General features: G+C 36.0%; 1 protein-coding gene across 1 annotated transcript in view; it reads left to right on the forward strand.

Moving 5' to 3' along the window:
• LOC145606003 (calcium-transporting ATPase 3, endoplasmic reticulum-type-like) overlaps positions 1-21,426 on the forward strand; it is a 36,659-nt gene extending 15,233 nt beyond the window's left edge. The window contains exons 14-35 of the mRNA XM_081662067.1: positions 1,927-2,028; positions 4,114-4,172; positions 4,271-4,415; positions 5,828-5,935; positions 6,414-6,566; positions 6,721-6,825; positions 7,520-7,716; positions 8,294-8,405; positions 9,407-9,505; positions 9,669-9,814; positions 10,193-10,250; positions 12,836-12,928; positions 14,479-14,529; positions 14,625-14,756; positions 16,282-16,383; positions 16,951-17,005; positions 17,180-17,265; positions 17,999-18,147; positions 19,078-19,183; positions 19,279-19,332; positions 20,112-20,160; positions 20,956-21,426. Coding sequence (XP_081518193.1) covers positions 1,927-2,028; positions 4,114-4,172; positions 4,271-4,415; positions 5,828-5,935; positions 6,414-6,566; positions 6,721-6,825; positions 7,520-7,716; positions 8,294-8,405; positions 9,407-9,505; positions 9,669-9,814; positions 10,193-10,250; positions 12,836-12,928; positions 14,479-14,529; positions 14,625-14,756; positions 16,282-16,383; positions 16,951-17,005; positions 17,180-17,265; positions 17,999-18,147; positions 19,078-19,183; positions 19,279-19,332; positions 20,112-20,160; positions 20,956-21,023 — 2,229 coding nt within the window. The 3' untranslated portion in view covers positions 21,024-21,426. The remainder of the gene's footprint in view (positions 1-1,926; positions 2,029-4,113; positions 4,173-4,270; positions 4,416-5,827; positions 5,936-6,413; positions 6,567-6,720; positions 6,826-7,519; positions 7,717-8,293; positions 8,406-9,406; positions 9,506-9,668; positions 9,815-10,192; positions 10,251-12,835; positions 12,929-14,478; positions 14,530-14,624; positions 14,757-16,281; positions 16,384-16,950; positions 17,006-17,179; positions 17,266-17,998; positions 18,148-19,077; positions 19,184-19,278; positions 19,333-20,111; positions 20,161-20,955) is intronic.
• Positions 21,427-21,631: the final 205 nt, after the last annotated feature.

Here is a 21,631-nt window from a genome sequence, read left to right on the forward strand (position 1 = left end):
ATTTTTTTTTGTTATCGGCCATCAAACTCGTATTTTAATGTGAAGGATATGGTGTTATCTTTTTGTAGTACTTTCATGCTAGGAGGGACCTCATCAGTGACAATTAAGGGAACTTACTAATTTTCTTTGAAACTATAACCTTGTCAGATTTCTAAGGTAGGGGAGTGAGGGATGCTGGATTCTTTGTGTGCTCCTTTTGTCTCCTTTTTATAACCACTAATAAATAAGAAAGATAGGTTGTTTTGTGAATAATACCCGTTTTAAAAAGTTACTGTTTAGAACTACCCATAAGATAGCAAAAGTTTGTCTAGCACTACCCATAAACGATTCCCGTCCAATTGAGCCGTTTGTGAGGTCCACTCCTACGGTTTCCATCCATTAACTCCCCTCCTTAACTGTCTTCCTCTTCGTTCACTTACTTTTCCTCCATTTTCACTCATCTTCTTTGACCTCCACCTTTCAACATCTTAATTTAACCTAAGCAAATCTCTAAATTTATCCCCTTTTCAGAAATTTATGTAATTTTTTACCTTTAAATTATAGATTGTTGAGCATAATGTGGGAAACCCTACTTTTTATGGCTCAAATTAAAACCCTAATTTATTAATTGACGAAATAAGCAAACCCCTTATCCAATTAAAGCCACAAACCCTAAAAATTAAGATCTCCGAATTGAATTGAAGTCCTAAAACCCTAAATTGAATCGTTAACTATGTTAATTAATGAATTGAAGTAAATAAAAACCCTAAACCAATTAATTAGACAAAGAATTAAAATGATAGCTTAAATCATTACTCGGTTTAGTGAGAAATTGTGTTGAATTGCTCAAATTATTTGTTTCTCTTGGATTTTTGGATGAGTTTGGACTTTGGAGGGAAAATAATTGAAGGAGGAGAAAATTGAGTAGGAACCCGTAGGAGTGGGCCCCACAAACAGCTCAATTGACGGAAGTTGTTTGTGGGTAGTGCTAGACAAACTTTTGTCATCTTACAGGTAGTTCTAAACAATATTAAAAAAAAGAGGTAGTTGTTCACAAAGCAGTCTATCTTTAGGGTAGTTCTACACAAATTTTCCAATAAATAAATCTAAAATCATTTTCTCTTAGTCTTTCCATTAATGGAAAGTTAAGGTTCTTTAGTGGCTGGAAGCTTCTGTGGGCTGTACCTTGGAGGACCAAGAAATGAGAAATTGTAGTTTGTAGTTTGAGCTAGGCATTATCTATGTGTGCATTTTATGTCATTCCAGTGAGGTAACAGGGAATAATTTGTTTTTCTATGTTAGCCTGTTAAGCATTGTCTATTTTGTAGCAGAGTCTTTACAGTTTTTTAGGAACTCATTGGGTTTCTCCCTTTACTTTTTATTGGGCATTTACTGATACCATAAGATTTGGGAGGCTGAAAGCTAGTGACATGCTGTTTTTTTGTTTAGGAATTATAGGATTTTTTGTGATAAAGTGTCCTCTTTTTTTGGTTAGTTTATTGAAAAGAGTGGTGTATTTAGCATTAATTTCTCCCATGTATATGGTGTGTTCCTTGGGTTGATATGATAACGAAACATAGTTTCTTCATTCCCCTAATCTTGCAACATGTTAAGTTCATACGCGGCCCAATACATAACTTTTACTCTTAATATTGTTAAACTTCAAGAAGTAAAAAATTATAAAAAATTGATGTATTACAAGTATAAATAGAGATGAATTTAACAATATCCCACAAGACAATTTTTTCCTTATGTATGAATCACCATCGATGGTCAAAGGAGAGGGGATGAATTGTGTGAAAGTCCAAATATTGCAATATTAGGGGAACGGAGGAAGTGCTTTTGTTTTTTTTTGGTGACCTTCTTGTCCCATCTTTGTAATTTTGCATTTCCTTCTAGATAAATTGTCTTTTCTTAACTTAACAAATGCGTTTTCTACACTTTTAGGTTATAGCAGGTATCTGTGTACTGGTGTGGGTTGTTAATATTGGTCATTTCCGTGATCCTTCTCATGGCGGATTTCTACGAGGTGCTATCCATTATTTTAAGGTAATCATTTATGGTTGAGCTTATACCATTCCAAACTATATATTTCATACATGCACAAATAATGTCTATGAATTGTTGATTTGATGTAGTTGAGCATCAACTGATCCTTGTATTTTGAGTTGTTATCAAATTTTTGAAGGATTTGTTTGATGTATGTTGGGGACTTTTGATTGTTTTCATTGATAGTGCCTCTGGGCTTGACGCAAACTAATATTTTCTCACCAATTTAAGATTAGACCGGAAATTTAAAATTAAAGGACCTGGAGATTGGACCAGTTTTTCTTTGACTGGACCTGGACCTGACTGATAAAACAGGTCCAGAACATGCTATTGATTGTGGAGATTTCTTCCATTGTATCATTTTTGGCATGATGTTTGCTGTGCTAAGGGTCCATTGAAATTCACTGTTTAGGGCTCCTATGATTTACGTTAACTTGAGGAAGCCGTTTGTAAGTAGGTGGTGTCTCAAATTGGTGTGACCAGACATATAGGAATGTTTCTTTTTATTATATTATTTAATGACTAAAATGTGACATGTGGATTCAATTTTGGGGTAGACATCACTCTTAGAAGTTCTAATTTGAAGGAGACATTGTGATCAATTGAGAATTGACTGCGTGATAGGAATAATTCCTTCTGTTTAGAAAATTTTGTACTTGATCAAAGGGTCTCTGCCCGTCTGCTATGGCTGTTCAGGATCCAGAAGCTTATGGTAGTCTATTTGTTTGGACTGGAATTATAGATATCATCCCAACTTAAGACGTGCTTCAAAGAAAGAACTTTAGAATTTTTTTTGATTGGACTACAGTTACAGTCAACACCCCAATTAAAGATGTGCTTTAATCAAAGAACTTCATTATTGCTAGTAGTTTGATAATCTTGTTCTCATTTCTCCTTGAAGCTCTTTTTATAGCAAAGTTTCTAGATTTACATGAGACATGCCAATTCATCCGTGTTAAACCAAACCTATTCAACCTTGTTAACCCAAAGAATTTCTTTAGGCCTAGACAAGGATGGAGAGTGCAGTTGAGATGAGGCAATTCGTGCCTTTCTATATCCAATGCCATGTGTGGATTTGGAAAGGAAGTCACTAATGGATACTTGATTATAAAGTTCTTGCAAAAGAATTGTAACTCTTTTCTACGGGCTGTCATTAAGCCACTATTGGTGAATGACACAACGCTGCCTTTGATAATTTATAATGATTATTGCTTGTCTTAGTACATGGATAATATGTTGACAATAAGCGCCATCTTTTTTTCTTTGGAACATACCTTTTTTCTCATTTCCCATAAACTTTATTTCCTTGAGGATGTGTAACTTTGCAGCCGAATGCCCACCTAGAAGTCTGAAGCAGTGAAGCTATAGAATGGGGATATATTACTGTATAACCCAAAGATCATGTTTATTATTAGCTCTATTTTGTTTCTTCTTAGCATATTCCTCTATACTTCCTCTTTGCCCCTAACATTGTACCATGGAGGGGATTTACACATCCCAATGCACATTTTCAACCTTATATATCTTTAATTATATTAGAGTAAAGTTTATAAACTGTTGATATCATTAATGTATTTCTGAGACGAATCTAACATGACCACCACAAGACTCTAATTTTCTTTACCTATAAATCACAGTATGTGGTTGAAGTGGAGTGTGTGAATGGTTTCAAATGTGTAAATGGTGCAATATTAAGGGAACTGAGGAGGTATAAACAAAAGAAAGAAAACATGTTATCTCGTGTTCCATTTTTGTATATTAACCTCTTAGCAACCAAAATTTATTAGTGGACTGCGCCTCATAACTGATGGTCTCGTTACTTGTATTAAGTTACCACATTTTATATTTGGATTGTACCTGATGACGCCAATTACCGCTGATTTTCCTTAGAACATCATGAAGATCAGAAGGGACATGTTTGTAATTTTGATGATGTTTAAAGATTATTGCAACATGAATCATAATTTCTATTCCTGTTTAGAAAAATGCCTGCCGATGTTTCAGGGTTTGAAAGTAGCATTTTAGTTTCATTTATTTTTTTCCCCTCTCTTTTTCTTTTGAGTGACCTCCTTTGTTATTTGCTAGATTGCAGTGGCATTGGCAGTTGCGGCTATTCCGGAAGGGCTTCCAGCTGTTGTTACAACGTGTGTATAGAGCTTTTTTCATATTTTCCTCACTGATAAATCTTTAATGTATTGATTGGCTTCAGAATGTTGTTTACAAGTCTCCTTTCATTTTGAAGGTGTCTGGCTCTTGGCACGAAAAGAATGGCCAGGTTGAATGCGATTGTAAGGTCTTTGCCATCAGTAGAGACCCTTGGCTGTACTACTGTGATTTGTAGCGACAAAACTGGTACTCTGACAACAAATATGATGTCTGTCTCCAAGGTACATTTGAACCTAATTCATATGATGTAAATTAACAAGGATCTGATTCATCTGAATCATGAGAGATACAGGAGCATTCCATTGTTAAATAGCTCAATCTTATGGCATCAGGTTGATAATACTATAACAAATAATACCAGAAACATTTTTTTTTTGTTAGATCCAAAGAGGTGTATACTGGGTGTGGGGTCATGTTATAATGGAACATATTTTGTTATAAGAAGATTGTTTCACATGAACTCTGATTCTTTAATACAATTTGGGGTCGTTTGGTTTAACAAAGGGAAAGGAAATGAGCATAAGAAAGGGAAACAAACAGAATGTTCACAAAAACCTTTAGATTTAGGTAGTTGTTTGTTTTAAACAACCATTTCCTTTCCTTTCAACCACCACCATCATCCTAAATCAAAAACCACATTACAACCACCGCTGTCCCATTACTTCTTCCACTACCGCTGGTGCCCCTCACTCCCAAAGTCACTGCCTCTACCGCCGCCGCTGCCCCTCCTTACTCTCTCTCTCTCTCTCTCTCTCTCTCTCTATGAATAATCTTCTATACCTAAGCTAGTTTCGGGTTTGGATGTTGTGGATTTCAGGTGTTCAGGGTAGTCGGGTGGCTGAGGCAGTGTTGGGAGTGGGGGTGGGTTTTTAAATGGGTGGGATTGTGTTTTTTGAAGGTGGGTTGGGTTTTCGGGGGTGGGGTTGTGTTTCGTGAGGTGGGGGTGAGTAATTGGTGGTTTTGGTGGGTTGGGTCGATATTCTAGGGTGGTAGTGGCGGAAGTTAGGGTGCCGACACCCAACACTGGCAGTGAGGTGGCAGCAGTACGGTGATGGCAGTGAGATGCTGGCGGTAGTGGCTAAAGAAAGGGAATCCAAACAAATTGGGGGGGGGGGGGGGGTTGCAGAATCAACTTTGACTTTGGGGGAATTGAGAGGGGAAGGGAATGACCTAAATGTCAATACAAACATCAACATAGGGAATCAGCTGTTTTGATTCCCTTGCCCATTCCTGGATACCCCTACGAAATGCCATCTCACTCATTTTACGTTCACTTGATTATTTATTCTTGTTGAAATGCTTATCCAAAGCCCATTGGAAACACATATCTTACATATTCTTCTTTTCCTTCCTTTTATTTAAACATTCTTCTGTAACGATTATGTGGCTTTAGATAGTTAAATTTTCTGTGCAAACATAGAAGTGTTGAGTAAGAATTTCATACTCTTGTTGGACTATCGAGTGTCCGACATGGGTGTGTAGGACAAAATGAAGAATCAAATTAACTTAGTGGTATAGAGACAATACAATTTTCTGAAAAACTTATGCTGGATAATAGTAAGCTAATTGGGTAGCTAATTGCCCATGGGACACCTAAGTTTGATGGTTTGCTTCTTTAAATTGTTTCTTGCAGATCTGTGTTTTTCATTCTGCACACCATAGTTCTGCTACATCAGAATATGCGGTTGATGGGACAACATATGCCCCTGAAGGGGCAATTTTTAACGATGATGGTGTCCGGGTAAACTCTTTCTTCACATCTTTGTTTACAGAGTGGAATGTTTACTATGTTTGGGGTTGTTTGTTTGGTTTTTTGTTTGTTTGTTTGTTTGTTGTTGTATTATAGCTTTCATTTCGTTAATGTCATAGTGAATGACTTTTATGTTACAAAATGTTCAATTGATGAACCTTAGTTCTTGTGGAAACCACTTAGATTTCTGACTTCTGGACGGGAGTAGTTTTTGTAGTCAGTCTGCAGGTTCATTGTTGCTAAAGGAATGCTAAAATTATTTCAAATTGTTTGTTGCTAGGCCTGTGCAGGATGGTACAGAATCCAACTTACTTTCACTTTTTGTTTGTTTTTGTCGGGGGGGGGGGGGGGGGGGGGGAGATGGGGGATGTGTTTATGAAATCAGATAGATATGTCGGTTGTCTTCTATGTTACAGGAATTCATGTATGTGTTACAGGAATTGATTTGTGACTTGTAGAACTGTTGCAGATTGACTTGCCTTCACAGCAACCTTGCCTTCTTCACATAGCCATGTGTTCAGCCATGTGCAATGAGTCTTCACTGCAGTATAACCCAGACAAAGGAGCCTATGAAAAGATAGGAGAGTCTACAGAAGTGGCACTTCGTGTATTGGCTGAAAAGGTGGTTGGCATGTACATTATATGCACATTGCACATTTTTACTGATGCACTTGTGCTCATTTTGCATGTATCTTTACAGTTTGTTCATAGCATATGATGAAAAGAAGATTTTTTTTAAATTTTTTTTTTTTTTTATAAATGAATTCACTATTCAGATTGGAATTCCGGGCTTCGATTCTATGCCATCTGCCTTGAATATGTTAAGCAAGCATGAACGAGCGTCTTATTGTAATCGATATTGGGAGAATCTATTCAAGAAGGTATGCTTATGTTCCTATATTGTTTCTCCAGTGGCATTGCTCTTTTCCTTCTCTTCTCTTTTTCTTATTATGCTGAATTCATTAACTTATTTTTTTTATGCATTATATGTTTTCGGGGTTTATAGTTTCCTTTCTAAAGTTTAAAGAGAAACCATCTTGCCCTCAAAGACAAATGAAAACCTTATTCCATATTGTTTTTCTACAATTAAACCATCTTAGGAACCAAGTAGTACTTGGTCTAGTGATAAGGATTGTATCTTACAACCATGAGATTGTGGGAAACCGACTACTAGCACTTTGGGCGTGGGGATTCCCTTACCTTCGCCTCCAATCCCAAAGGACCCTAGTTTAATTTGAAAGTAACCTAAGCACAATGCGTAGTAAAATACAAATAAAAAGATAAATAAAATTTATACTGATAGTTAAGTCAAAACAAGATCCACGTTCTTGAGCAGTAGACATGCACACACATGCATTGTTTTGACATTATACTTCTTGGAGAACCCCTAGAGCGGACGTACACTGATTGCGTACCAGTCTGTGAAACTTGCACATCCAAAGGACTGTGACTGATTCTTCTTCCCTTTGACTCTAAACTTTTTACACGTAATCTAAAGCTCTTTTATATGTATCTTTTTAGAGTTTTTTCCAAAGAATTAAGGTAACTAATGACACTAATATAAATACCTTGCAGATCTCTGCACTAGAATTTTCTCGTGATCGCAAGATGATGAGTGTGCTTTGCAGTCATAAACAATCTACAACAATGTTTTCTAAAGGTGCTCCAGAAAGCATAATTTCAAGATGCACGAGTATTCTCTGCAATGATAATGGTTCAATTATACCATTGACAGCCGAGATTCGAACTGAGTTGGAGGCAAAATTTAACAGGTTTACTCATTATATCATAAACTGCCAAATTTATATACATGTATGTATGTTCCATCATGGCTCTCCAATGCAACATATATACCGAAATCATCTTGTATACCTTCATCGCAATAATTTATTTGACTCTGTCTTCATCAGATCTCCAGTATTTATCTACTTTCCTCCTTGCTGTAACTTGAGTGTTTGAAATATCTTTGTTATGAACCTTCCCTACAATAAAAATAATTTGTGTTCCTTCCCATACTGTTTTTCCTGCGCCTAATCTGATATATCTTTCCATGAATTTGTCATCTCCTATACCTCAAAATGCAGCCTAACTTGCCTCTCCTACACACTATCATCAAGAGGGGTAGTGTAGAATTATATGCTTCAGTAAGCCCAGCTTTGGTAGGACTATTTGCACAGACACCGTTGAAAATCCCACATTTCTATTTGTTTTCTTGGTTCCATGTAAAATTTTATTTAGTCTTACTTCGCAGTATTCAGTATAAAATGTGTTTTAAGATTTGTATTTCTACCAGTTCACTTATATAGTTTTAGGGCTTTGTATTAAAATTGACCTATACCTTTATAATAGTTTTGCAGGAAAAGAAACTTTGAGATGCCTTGCTTTGGCTGTCAAACGTATGCCCATGGATCAACATGTTCTATCTTATGATGACGAGAAAGACCTAACATTTATTGGGATGGTATGCTTTCATTGTAATTTCTCCACATTTTTTCACTATGCTTTTTTGCTGATGTTTACTACTTTGCTCATTGTGGTGTGGCTTTGATGATTATGATTTCCTATGTTAATTTGTTAGACCCGCTGCTTATTGACTTCTTCCCCTTGGTAAATTTTGAATGGATTTTGAATTTGATCATGCTCTAGTTTATGATTTGTTTGTTGGCTGACGTTACACATATTTGTTGCTTATCTATCTCATCATCTCTTTGAAGTATGAACTAAAGTTTAATTACTTAGATTTGTGGACATGTAGTGGAACGAAGAATGTTGTTTAAAAGATAAACCCTTATGAACCTTTAAAGAGCTTGCTTTTGGTTCAATTCCCTACCTTAAGACTAAGGGGGCGATTGGTTCGTTCGGAGTAAAGGGTATGGAATCAAGAAAGGGATAGAAGGGTAATGCAAAGTAATTCTGTTTGATATCATATGTTGTTTGGGTGATGTTCTCCTCTTGCCGCCAGTCCCGTCACTGTTACCCCATTCTCGTCGCTGCAACAGCCACTGCCCTTTCTCATCGCCACCACAGCCACCCCCTTTCCCATTGCCGCCACTGCCTCCCCCTATTCCCGTCCCTGCTGTCTCCTGCTATCTTCCTTTTCTTATTGTTCCACCACCTCTGTTAGAAGGTTGGTTTTCAAGGTCAAATTCGAACATGAAAACTCCGTATCTGGAAATTTCATGGTTGAATTTGACCATATAAAACCATCATTGATGATATAGAAAGGTTGATTTCTATTTTACTTGATTATTGCTTTTTAAAATTTTAGGGTTGTAGGTGTATTTGGGTGGTTGGAATGTTATTTGGGGTAATTGATTCTTTTTGCTGGGACTGGTTTCAGGGGGTTCTTTGGAAAGTTATTAGCGGTTTAGAGTGGTTAGGTGGGATTGCTTGATTACTTCCTTATGTGCATGCTTGTAAAGTTGGTGTATCTTCTATATTAACCTTCCATCTTGTGGTTAGGTGGGAATGCTTGATCCACCAAGAGAAGAAGTACGAAATGCCATACTAGCATGTATGACTGCAGGAATACGGGTCATAGTTGTAACGGGAGACAATAAGGTTGTTTAACTTTTCTTATTCATTTTATTTGTCCCCCCACCTCCAAAAAAAAAAAAAAAAAAAAAAAAAAAGAGAAGAAAATAAGAAAAAGAAGAGGTGGCTTTTGATTTATTGCTTGTCACAGTTTTCTAATTTGGTTTTGTAATATGACTGTCGACCTTAGGCAACTGCTGAATCATTATGCCGCAAGATAGGAGCTTTTGATCACCTTGGAGATTTTGTTGGGCACTCTTTTACAGCATCTGAATTTGAAGAACTTCCAGCTTTGCAGAAGACAATAGCATTGCAACGTATGGCTCTCTTTACAAGGTACAAACAAAATTTTCAGATAGCTGTCAAATCTTAGAGGGGATTTATATGTGACACTATAGTTTGATCGATGATTCGTTGTTCTCTTTCTTGCTCTAAAATAAATTTTTTGTTTGAAAGTAATTCTAAGCTGTGCACTACTCACTAATTAGTAGAAAGCTCTGTATGATTTTAAACATATGGGAAATCTTGAAATGCTGAATGTTGAAGTTTAATTAACCAAATTGATGCTTCATGTCAAAGTGTCCATTTTGTATTTAACACTTTCTTTAGTGTTATTTTTCTATTTTCTATTTTTATATTTTTGTGTGAAAGTTTCACTTAATCTATTTGCCTTGCAATTTTAAATAATCTGTCATCCTTACATGACATTTTTAGGGTTGAACCTTCTCACAAGAGAATGCTGGTTGAAGCCCTGCAAAATCAAAATGAAGTGGTAAGATATTCTTGAATGGTACATGCTTCCTTTGTTTCTTTTTACTTGCAACACTTTAACTGTGCATTATTCGCATGTTTTACTTATACTAGCTTTGATGGCTTATAGCTAAGAAAAGTTATAGTCTTGTGAAGTCTTGCTAGATTCGCCATAACAATATGACATGAGCAGTAGGTGATATCCTAGTTGTTAGGGCTTCCCCTAGAGACCTTGCAGTCTGGGGTTTAATATATATTCTTGGCTTTTAGATTTGGATGATCAAATTTCTCATTTAAAGTATTACAGATCCCATAACGCAACAGTTTATGGTACAAAAATTACTAAGCACCCCCTTAAAGTTTTTTATTTTTCTTTTGTTTAATATTCTCCCCCACCATTCTTCATTCATTTCTCTTGTGGGATGAGTCTAAATGAGCTAGATTTATTTGTGAGGGAAGGCTCTAATCTCGTGGAGGTACAATCCAATCCTTGGTTACTATGGAGGTTTAATAATAATTTATTTGAGAGACTTTTAGGGAGGAGAGGATAAGAATATTAGAGGACACTAAGCTTTCTTGTGCCATCAAATCAAAGATGGGAGTTTTAATAGGATTCTTTGAAAAAGGGGTTCCTATCTTACCTAATTGCTCCGTGCTTTATGGTTGGTGTGTATGTGTGTGTGTGTGCGCGCGCGTGCGCCTATGGCCATTAATTATTCATGAAGAATTTGGTGCTACTGGGTGATTACCCATATAAAATTATCCAAAGGTCTGATAGTGGCTCTACAGAGTTACCCCTATTTTCTAACATCAACATCATTACAATGCCTCTAGAGATATGCTCTTGTCCTAGGCAAGATGAGGCATTTGATGCATACTAGGTTGTTATACTATTGTTTATTTTCATAAAAGTTTAAATCTTATACCATAAAGTATATTGAAGGAACGGTAAGGTCATGTGGGCTGTGTAGATGGAGGACTGGTGTGGAAAATGTGGACGAAGCCCTTGATACATTCAGGACAACTTTTAGGGTTCCCCCCCCCCCCCCCTCTCCTCCCTGGCTCACAAATTAATGTGTGAATGCGTGTGCCTGTGTCTTTCTTTGGGTTCTTGATTTTTATTTAATTTATTTATTTTCAATCAAGAAAAAAGTGTATAGCAATGAAAAACTTAAATCATCAGTCTCCAGCAACCCGAATCAGTTTCTTGTAATACTATCTCCGTTACATGTTATGTGCAACATTTTTAGAAAAAGGATGCTACACATTATGTGCAACAAACAAAAACTTTCCTCTTTTAGTAAATTACCAACCTACCCTTACTTAATTTTAATAAACACATCAAATCATATGTAATCAACTAATGAATTAAAATTAATTAATCACTTATTAAAGTCCTAACCCACATTCTCTATCCTTATCACAACCAAATCCACCACCAAGGGCACCAACACCACCACATTTTCTCTGTCCTCCCTCTCAGCCACCACCACTTTCTCTCTCTTCTATAACAACCACCGCACCACCACCACCGTGCAGATCATGTCGCCGCCCCATCTCGTCTGATTTGCCTTACCTTACTCCTCCCCCCGTTATTGTCGCCGCCGCCTTCTCTTCACATGTTAAGGCTGTCACCATAAATTGAAATCCTAGAAAATAGAATTTGAAATTGAGCTTGAAAACTCAGATATAAAGCAAAATGGTGAAAGATCGATGGGACGAGCATGGAGGAAAGGTGCGGTGGTGGTTACGGAGTGGGTGTGGGGTAGCTCCGCGGTGTGGATGCGAGTTGGTGGGATAGGTTTCGGATCTTGGTGGTGGTGAGAGGATGGTTATGGCAGGTTTCGGTAATGTAGGAAAGAAGTAGGTTTTTGGTTCTTGATGGTAGTGGGTTAGGTTGTTTTGGTGGTTTCAGTGGTTGGTATGGTGGTGTCGTTGGTTGGCATGGTGATTTCGGTGTTTTCGGTGGTTGGTATGGTGGTTTCATTGGTTGGTATGGTGATTTCAGTGGTTTCGGTTGGTTGGTATGGTGGTTTCGTTTGTTGTTAGGGTGGTTTCGTTGGTTGGTATGGCTGTTGCTGGTGGCTGTTGTGGGTGATGTACATAGGTGGTGGTGCAGTGGGTGGAAGTGAAGTTGGGGTGGAACATCTTAATTAATTAATTAATTCCATAAGCACATGCCCATACTAATACTGATTAGCTTTTTCGTTTTTTTATTGGGAAATGTGCAACCTCCTTTGTTGCACATAACATGTAACAGAGGTAGTACTTACTTCCTTAATTATTTACATTTTATTTTACCATAAAATATCTTGAAGGAATGGTAAGGTCGATTGGTAGTGGAAAATGTGGGCAAATCCTTTGATGCATTCTGGACAACTAATCCTATGTATCTAGATTCTAGGGTTCTTCCCCCCTACTTGCAAACATATGTGTGAATGTGTGCGTGTGCCTTTGTTTCTCTGTGGGTTCTTGCAGAATTTTTTTTTCTAGACAAAATGTGTAGCAATGAAGAACGTAAATCATCAGTTCCAGCAACCAGTATTATAAGTTCCAGCTCATCTAATGTAATTTATTTTTTGTATTGTTTTTGTAATTTTGTTTCAGGTTGCAATGACTGGTGATGGAGTCAATGATGCTCCTGCATTAAAGAAAGCCGACATAGGAATTTCTATGGGTTCTGGAACAGCTGTTGCTAAGGTAAGCCACATCTATAACCCGCATTACCAACCTGCCTGAAACTCTATAAATTCAAATAAGAAATTTTGATGGAGGGTTGGAGCTGTTATATTTTGACACATATTCTTGCAGAATTTCCTTTCTGTTCTGTCCAGTTGTATAGAAATATGCATGCATCTTATTTTTTCAGGAGCTTTAGATTGTTGGAAAATGCATCATCAGAGATCTTTGTGTCTTTTGTTACTTCCCTAGCTCAAAGACCTTCGTTAATGACAGTTTCCCTACCCAGTATTTATAATCAACATTCTGTCAAATTTAGCTGACCCCACTTATGGGAATAAGGCCTGATTGGTTGATTGATTCTGTCAGATTTGGAAGATGAATGTCAGTAAAGCGTTTGAAAAACTTTTAAGACTGAAGAATTCCTTCCTTACTTTATTTTGGTGGGTGCAACAGAAATGTTCGTTTACCTGCATATTGTGTGTTGACCTTGTCTCTTTGCCACTGCGTGCTGCTCAGTGCTCACTCCTGTTGAAATTGATTCATTTTTTGTGGCTCATGAATGGCTAAGTGTTGAAATATAAAAGCAACAAAGAAATAGTGTTGCTCTAGTGCTTCAAAGAATGTTTTGCAATGCTTGAATGAGTACAAGCCTTGTATGGATGAATTGCTCAAATGAGCCCCGTGCCTATTATTGTTGTATTGTTACTGCTGATTGAGTGTTCATTAAAAATAATTGCCATGCCCAAAATCTATATGGAAGGCTGGCGAGGCAACCTTTGAGATCCCCCTTTGTCGCCTATGCCCACTCATTGAGGCTGACATAAAGGACTTAGAGTTGGACCCTGACATTTGACTTTCCTTTTATTCCTTTTTTTCATTAATTTATGAAATAAGGGGGTGGGGGGAGTATTTCATTCAACCATTGCAGAAGAAGATGAGTTATAATATATATGATTAGATGAATAGCTGTATTTCCCACCCTTTTCGCACGAGTACATGACTAACAGAGAGTAAAGTAAGATACTTAACTGCGGAGAAGATATCATCTTAGACAACACCCCATAGAGTATATACAACTTTACAAGATGTCTCCTTTATATCTTCTGAACTGGACCCAAATCTCTTCTTTCCAATCAGATAGAAACCATGCCAAGCATCAGCAAAAGCTGCAGCTCTTCCTCCTGCTTCTTTCATTGAGCACACTCAGCCTTCTTGGAAGATAATTGCATTACATAACCATTTCTCCTCTTTTTGATGGACACATTTTGAGTAAAGGTGGATCTGGGGTCACCCTTCTCAGTATTGATTTCTCAACGCTCAATTCTTGTGGGTTTGAGTGTTAAATATAATCATATGCTCCAGTTACTTGTGCAGTTTTCATAGATCTCATTAATGTATCTTTCAAACATCCTCTGGCCTTCACAGTTGATTGTTTCACATATTTACAGTTGGATGTTGGCGTGAATCTGTGGTCTAGTAATTGGCATTATGCTTATTTTTTTATTTATTTGTTAGTTTTTAATTCAAGTCAACATTTTCTTAAGTGTTTATCTACTTTCCCAATGCAGAGTGCATCAGACATGGTTTTGGCTGATGACAATTTTGCCACTATTGTTGCGGTATTTTTGCTTTTTCATATTTGATTTCTAATAACTGAACAGTGACTATATCATTGTGATTTAGCAATTCATTGTCAATGCTGAATCACTTACAGGCTGTTGCAGAGGGAAGGGCTATATATAATAACACGAAGCAATTCATCAGATACATGATCTCTTCAAATATTGGTGAAGTAGTATGTATATTTGTAGCAGCTGTACTTGGAATCCCTGACACCCTTGTGCCTGTGAGTCTATAAGTGATATGAATTTAATGTTCTTTTGTTAATTGTGGTGATTATTGTCCTGAAAGCTTAATTGATATTACTCTATCAATCTTTTGCTCTCTGTCCATATTCAATTGAGTCAAAAGTTTTTCTTTTTTTTTTTTGTTTTTTGACCTTTTGCTTACCATGAAATTAACTGAATTGCTCATTATACTTTATGAACTTATTTCTTGGTAAAGTTGCAACAAAAGGGTCTACATGAAACAACTTTGTTATTTTAATGAAAAGGTTGCATACATTTTACCTCATCCATCCGACGCAAGTTAGGCATTGAGCTTATGTTAATGTTAATCAAGATCATGCTCCAATTTGGAAATAAAGATTTGGGGAAATGTTTCTTCTAGGGATGCATTGTATATATTTTGGTGTTTATGCCTTCAAAGTATTACATCAAAGACAATTTGGGACTGTTTTGTTGGCTTGCTTGTGGGTCAACCTTGCTAGCAGTTGTTGGTGGGATTCTCACTTGTTTAAGATTGTAGTAGGATATTTTGCTCGGAGTATTTATATTTGATAAATCATAGTAGGATATTCTGCTTTGAGTATATATATTTGATAGACAATAGTGGGATAATTTGCTTGGAGTATATATATTTTATAGACCATAGTAGACTAGTATATTTTGCTCGGAGTATATATATTTGATAAACAATTGTAAAACTTTTCTTAATAACTCAAATATCTGACATGGAATTGAAAATAACAGAATATTTCTGGTTTTAAACATATATATTTAAAAAAAGAAAAAAAAAAAAAAGAACGAAGAATCAAGTAATTAATCAATCAACTCCAAGTAGAAGATTCTTAAAAATATCCCAATGAGTTCATCATTTATCTTCTAATTCTTACTCGAATTGCTTATCATTTTTCTCATTATAACTAATATGCTTATACGTGCTAATCAGCAATCTCTTTTTAACTCTTGACGAGCTCATTGATGTGGGCCCATTTGAGTTTAATGGGTTTGTTTTGGCTTCTATATTCTAGACTTTGGTTTTCTTTGTTACTTAGTATGAATACTATTGAAAAATTAAGTCCCTTCTTATCAAATGGGAATCAAATTAGAGCCTTTGCAAAGGCCTTTGAAAATTTAATATCTCCATTCTGTTGATGACAGTGCTGTTCATTTTCCTGGTTTTTGGACTACTGATGAGAATAAATCTGAAATATATGACAATTGATGATAAATGATAGTAATATGTGTGATGTGTTAATTAAAAAAGCTGAAAAAGTCTTTTTTTTTTTTTTTTTTTTTTTCATTCTTTAGATCAAGATTGTCCTATCTCAATTCTAGTGTTTAATCTTTTTTTGTAAAATATATTAGATTTTATTTAAATATTTGATATTACAAATTGCACAATTTCTTGCTAACATTGGTCTTAACTCTTCTGTAATTGTGGCTTTGGGTTGCCGATTATTGAAGACTCTTAGATCCATACGTTGTTATGCACATTGAATTTAACATCTATTACTTTTTAAATCTCAGGTTCAGTTGCTATGGGTTAATTTGGTTACTGATGGGTTACCTGCAACTGCTATAGGTTTCAACAAACAAGACTCAGACGTGATGAAATCCAAACCACGTAAGGTAAATGTGCTGGTTTGATGATCTAAAAGCCTAGTAAAAATCCCTGTTAATAAATCCTCTGAGACAGAATCCTTGTTAATGAGTTCCCAATTTCTGTCATTCCTTGGTTGGAAAAGTTTATATCAAGATTGCTTGGTAGTACCAGTGGCTGTTTATCCATGAATACAAAATAATACTTTGTGACTCCAACGTCACGTAGTAACCGATATCTAAAACAAGGACTGCAAAGGAACTTCGGGTATAAATTATTATACCATAGGCTTGAAGAGGCTGAACTGATTCCTTTGAGTTCAAGAACAAATCCTTTAATTCTTTGTTCTTGACCATTGAGTTTAAAGACCAGTTTAAGCTGACATAATGTAGACAAAAGGAATGTAGACAAAAAGTTGGATACATATTATTCCTGTTCTTTCCACTGAAAATTTTATATGACAGTCAATTCTCATGTTGTTTGAATGTCCGTTTATGGAAAAAAAAAAATCTTTCTTCCATTGTCCAGCCATAATGTTTTGTATTGTCAATTATGCATTGCTCTGAAGTGGGTGTATTATATTGTCAAACCTGCAGGTTGGTGAAGCAGTTGTTAGTGGCTGGTTGTTTTTCCGTTATGTAGTCATTGGAGGTAATTTTTTTTCATCATCTATGCTTACATGCGTTAGTCAGCTGTGGGGAAATGTGGAGGTCTGGGTTGATTGTGTAGATATATGGCTCTCACAACTCTTTTGGAAGTTTATCTTTGATTCTTGATAAAGAGGAAATAGTTTTGTAACCTATTTCCCTTCTATATTTATCACAGCGTATGTCGGCCTTGCCACTGTTGCGGGTTTCATATGGTGGTTTGTCTATGCTGATACCGGACCCAGGCTTCCGTACAGTGAACTGGTAAGCGTCTTTGATACCTATTTTCTTTTACTGTACAATCTCTCTTGTGGACTGTGTTAATGCTTCTACTGGTGAACCAGTTTTCTTTGGTAACTGAAGCTTAGATTTACACAGTGTGGTGACCCTAGGCGCTAGGCGAGTCATGCCGCCTGGTAAATTAGCTTGGCCAGTGTCTGGGCGCAGTGCAGTCCATTAGGTGAGCCTAGGTGCGTGCCTCAGGCTGCCTTTGGCGAGGGATCTTGCCTGCTTCTTGTTTAGATTCGAGAATCTGAGATGAAAACAAGAGGAAGAACCAAAACAAATTTAAATATACAACTTATTGAGGATTTAACGGTCAAATGGCGCAGTATCTCCCAATTAATTGCTTGATAAAACATAAATTTCAACTATGAAAAAAAAGCCCCGATTATTACAAAACCTAATCTGTGAACTTTTACTCACTGAAGAAGTTTTGTTATAGCTTTCACATGAGGATAGATCTCTCTGACCTACACACATATTTATTGTAGTGCTAATAGCTTAGGTGTACAATTTCTGTATTATCCAATCAATCAATAAATGAACAATATTTATTCACTCCATAATGTATCTCAGTTTTGTTTTTTTCGTTTTTTTTTCCCCTGTTACTATGTGCAACATAACCAGTTATAATATTCCGGTCTACGTTATTATTCTTGCTGGTTTCACTTGTGCTCTTTTTTGGGATCATGATGATGCCTCTTTCCTGTACCAGATGAACTTTGACACCTGCCATATGAGGCAGACAACGTATCCATGCAGCATATTTGATGATCAGCATCCATCTACTGTTTCAATGACAGTACTTGTTGTGGTAGAGATGTTCAATGCACTAAATAACCTGTGTGAAAATCAATCTCTTCTGTAAGTATCTAGTTTAAGTTTTTTTTTTTTTTTTCTATATTTTATCCCCCCCCCCCCCCAAAAAAAAAAAAAAAAAAAAAAAAAAAAAAAAAAAAAAAAAACCCTATACTTGTTGCTGTTGTTATCATTCTAAATTATATCATGTACATAAGAAATATTATCACAGTTTTATTCTTTTTCACCGTTTGTGTTTCTGGTCTTTCAATGCTGTGGATCTTATTATAAAAATTCCAGAGAGAGAGGGGGGGGGGGGTGATGGGGGGGGAATAGTTATAAAGAGGGAGATCCAGTACCCCTTTGGAAACAAATGTTGTTACATATTTCACTCTGTGTTGTGGAAATTATCAAAGAAGAGAATTTGAGTATGTATCAAAAGAGACACTGAATACTCAACTCTTCCTCTCCTGAAGATATGTTACAAAGTCTTTAAAAGATTCTGTTATTGCTTTTCATCCTAATCACCCTCATGAAAACAAAGATCAGATTGTCTGAATATATATTGTCAAGACTCAAAAGAATATTGGAGGTTCTAAACTTCTAATTGTTTTCTTATCATGTGGTATTCATAATTGATCTATTTCTCATCTTATCTCCCCTTTGAACCATAATAGCTATTGAGCTTCGGGATCCTCTTTGTTTATATGTATTAATCTAACTCTACTGGAGGCCCAATCATGTGTAAATTTAATTGGTGGGAGAGAAAACATAGTTGAAGAGGAGAGGAGGGTTGGGGGGCGGGGGGGGACATCCAGCAATATGGCTTTGTAAATACGTTTTTTGCATTTTTAAAGATTATTCACCAGTTGCTGCCATTATATTAAATGTTAACACTTGTATTGTGATTATTAGATGGTAACTACCCTTGTAATTATTGTCAGACTGTGGACAATTTTATGGTGACTAATCGTTATGATTTGGTTTCTTGTTCAGTGTTATACCTCCCTGGACTAACTTGTGGCTGGTAGGTTCTATCATATTGACCATGCTTCTTCACATACTAATTTTGTATGTTCAACCATTATCAGCTCTGTTCTCTGTAAGTCGTTAACAATTCACTACTGTTATTTGCATCGATTGGTTTGTTCTCTTTGCTGATGCTGCATGTTGTAACCAATTTTTGCTTAATCTCAGGTGACAGCACTATCTTGGACTGAATGGAAAGTTGTTTTGTATCTATCATTTCCGGTTAGCCATCTAAATTCTCTATAAAAGATTTTCAATTGTTCTGAGATGTTGACACGTTCGGTTTTTAGGCTTTTTACCTATGGTCTTTACCAAGTAGGGGGGGGGGGGGGGGGCGGGGGTGGAGCTGGCAAAATACGAACTTTTCATGACGCATCTTCGCCAAATGAAGTAAACCAGCATTCATTATGCAAAATAGGACAGTTTTCTTTCTTTACAGTTTTTTTTTTTTTACCTGTCTGGGTAAGGGTAAGCCAAGAGACTTAAGGGGGTGATGCTCCATCTGTTCCAATTCCATTTCTACCCATGTATAACTTAGTAAAGTTACTGTTCACTTCTTTTTAAAGTGACTATTAAAGTTACCCTGTGTGCACCAAGCCTAGTTTTGCATTAATTATAGTCAGTGGATTCTCATACAATAGTATGCTTGGTGTACAAATACATATAATGTGCACTGGTTGTGCAAGAGACTGTATTACAGTCAACTTTCACTTATCTGCCAAAATCAATTTGATAATCTCATTTTAGCTATTTAATGAATTTTAAAGTGCATTTTATACTCATAAGGGATGCAAGAGACTTGGTTGGAAGGAGTGAGGAAGGATATGAAGTGCATGGATTTACGTGAGGATGAAGTTTTGGATCGTAAGGGATGGAGGAGAAAGATTTATGTTGATGACTACACGGAATAATCAAATTTGGTTCATGTTAGCCGACCCCACTTTTGGGATTAAGGCTTTGATTGATTGATTGATTGAAAGTGCATTTTATACTGGCTGTAGGTAATTTTAATTGATGAACTGCTCAAATTCTTATCCAGAAATTCAAGAGGTATTGCTCTTGCGCCCTGAGTAAACAGTTTCTTTTTTTTTTTTTCTAGAATCTTAAATTATGATTGATAGGGTCCAGATTTATTCTCTTTGTGATAATGCATGATATGGTTAAGATGTACTCCACACCAAATTAACAGACCATTTAAGTTTCATATTATTTGTCATCTTAAAAGTTCGTGAATATATTTTTGTTTAAGGTATCAATACACGGTAATTATTAATTTCTTTTAATCAAGTGAGATCTAGTAAATTGCTTTATATGACAGTAAATCGGAATGGTTGGAGTACTTTTTCTTTTGACTCCAAATCTTACACTTTTTTTTTTTAATAAATTTCTGATGTACTCTGGTAGTAATATCTGACAAAAAATGAATATCATACCATACAGCCAAAGTCATGTATATGTGTTTGCTTTGTTTATGAATATTATCAGAATGGACAAGTATCACCAAGGCATCTAGATATTTGTTAGTGTAAGATGTGCCTTGTCTCAAGAATGGTTGGCTGGAATTTTGTCTCCATTTTATTGTTCACTCCTAACTTATTTTAAGGAAATATCTTTTGTATCTTACATCAATGAAACTCTCACTTGAATATCGAGTCTCTCTAAGTAAAGAACACCACATTCAGAATTGAATTTCTTATTTTTATTCCAAATATTTCTTATGTCCTTGAAATCTATGGTAGGCTTCACAATTTCTAAGAACTTAATCAGATTTTAATTGCTGAAAAATGAAAGTAATGTAATTATGTAGTTTGCAGAAGCATTTACTCATAGTTTCATTGTCTACAGGCATAAGGTTAAGGATACGGTTCTGGAAAACTGATTTGCTTCCCAAAAGAGAAATGCGTGATAAGTAATTGACGGCGGCTATGAGCCCAAGCACTCCATGCTTTATTGTGTTACAGAACAATGCTTGCTGTCTGGCCTTCAGCTTCTGTGCGGCACCTTCCAGTAAATGACTGTTGTCATCAGGTCATCTACAACATGAAAAAGAAATTTTACTGCCTATGATTCTTAAACTTCGCTATATGCTTGCACCAAGCTGTCAGCTGAGCTGAATGAAAGATTGAAAGGTATGAGGGAATTTGAACACTGAACATAATACAGAACTCTCTTTTTGTGTATACCAGGCCACAATTACAAAGAATTTTGATATCAAAATTTGTATCCTGTTCTTGTAAAGTATGTAGCGTAGGTATTCATACTTGTGCAATTAATCTAAATATGATTACTAATAGTGTACTTTTAATTACTACTGAAGATCAATAAGATAACTGAAATATATAGAGGAGGTGTTTGGATTGCACAGGATAAATCATATGAAATAAAAAAATAAATAAAAAAGAGGATGACCCAATTTATCTCTTTGATATCAAATGGCAAAATCATAAATAAATTAACAATTTTGTCGATTCATCATGACATTTTGGGAAATAAATCAAAACAGTGGGACTCATATTTGACC

Source organism: Chenopodium album, chromosome 22, assembly GCF_948465745.1.
Source record: "Chenopodium album chromosome 22, dcCheAlbu1.1, whole genome shotgun sequence".
Lineage (NCBI taxonomy): Eukaryota > Viridiplantae > Streptophyta > Magnoliopsida > Caryophyllales > Amaranthaceae > Chenopodium > Chenopodium album.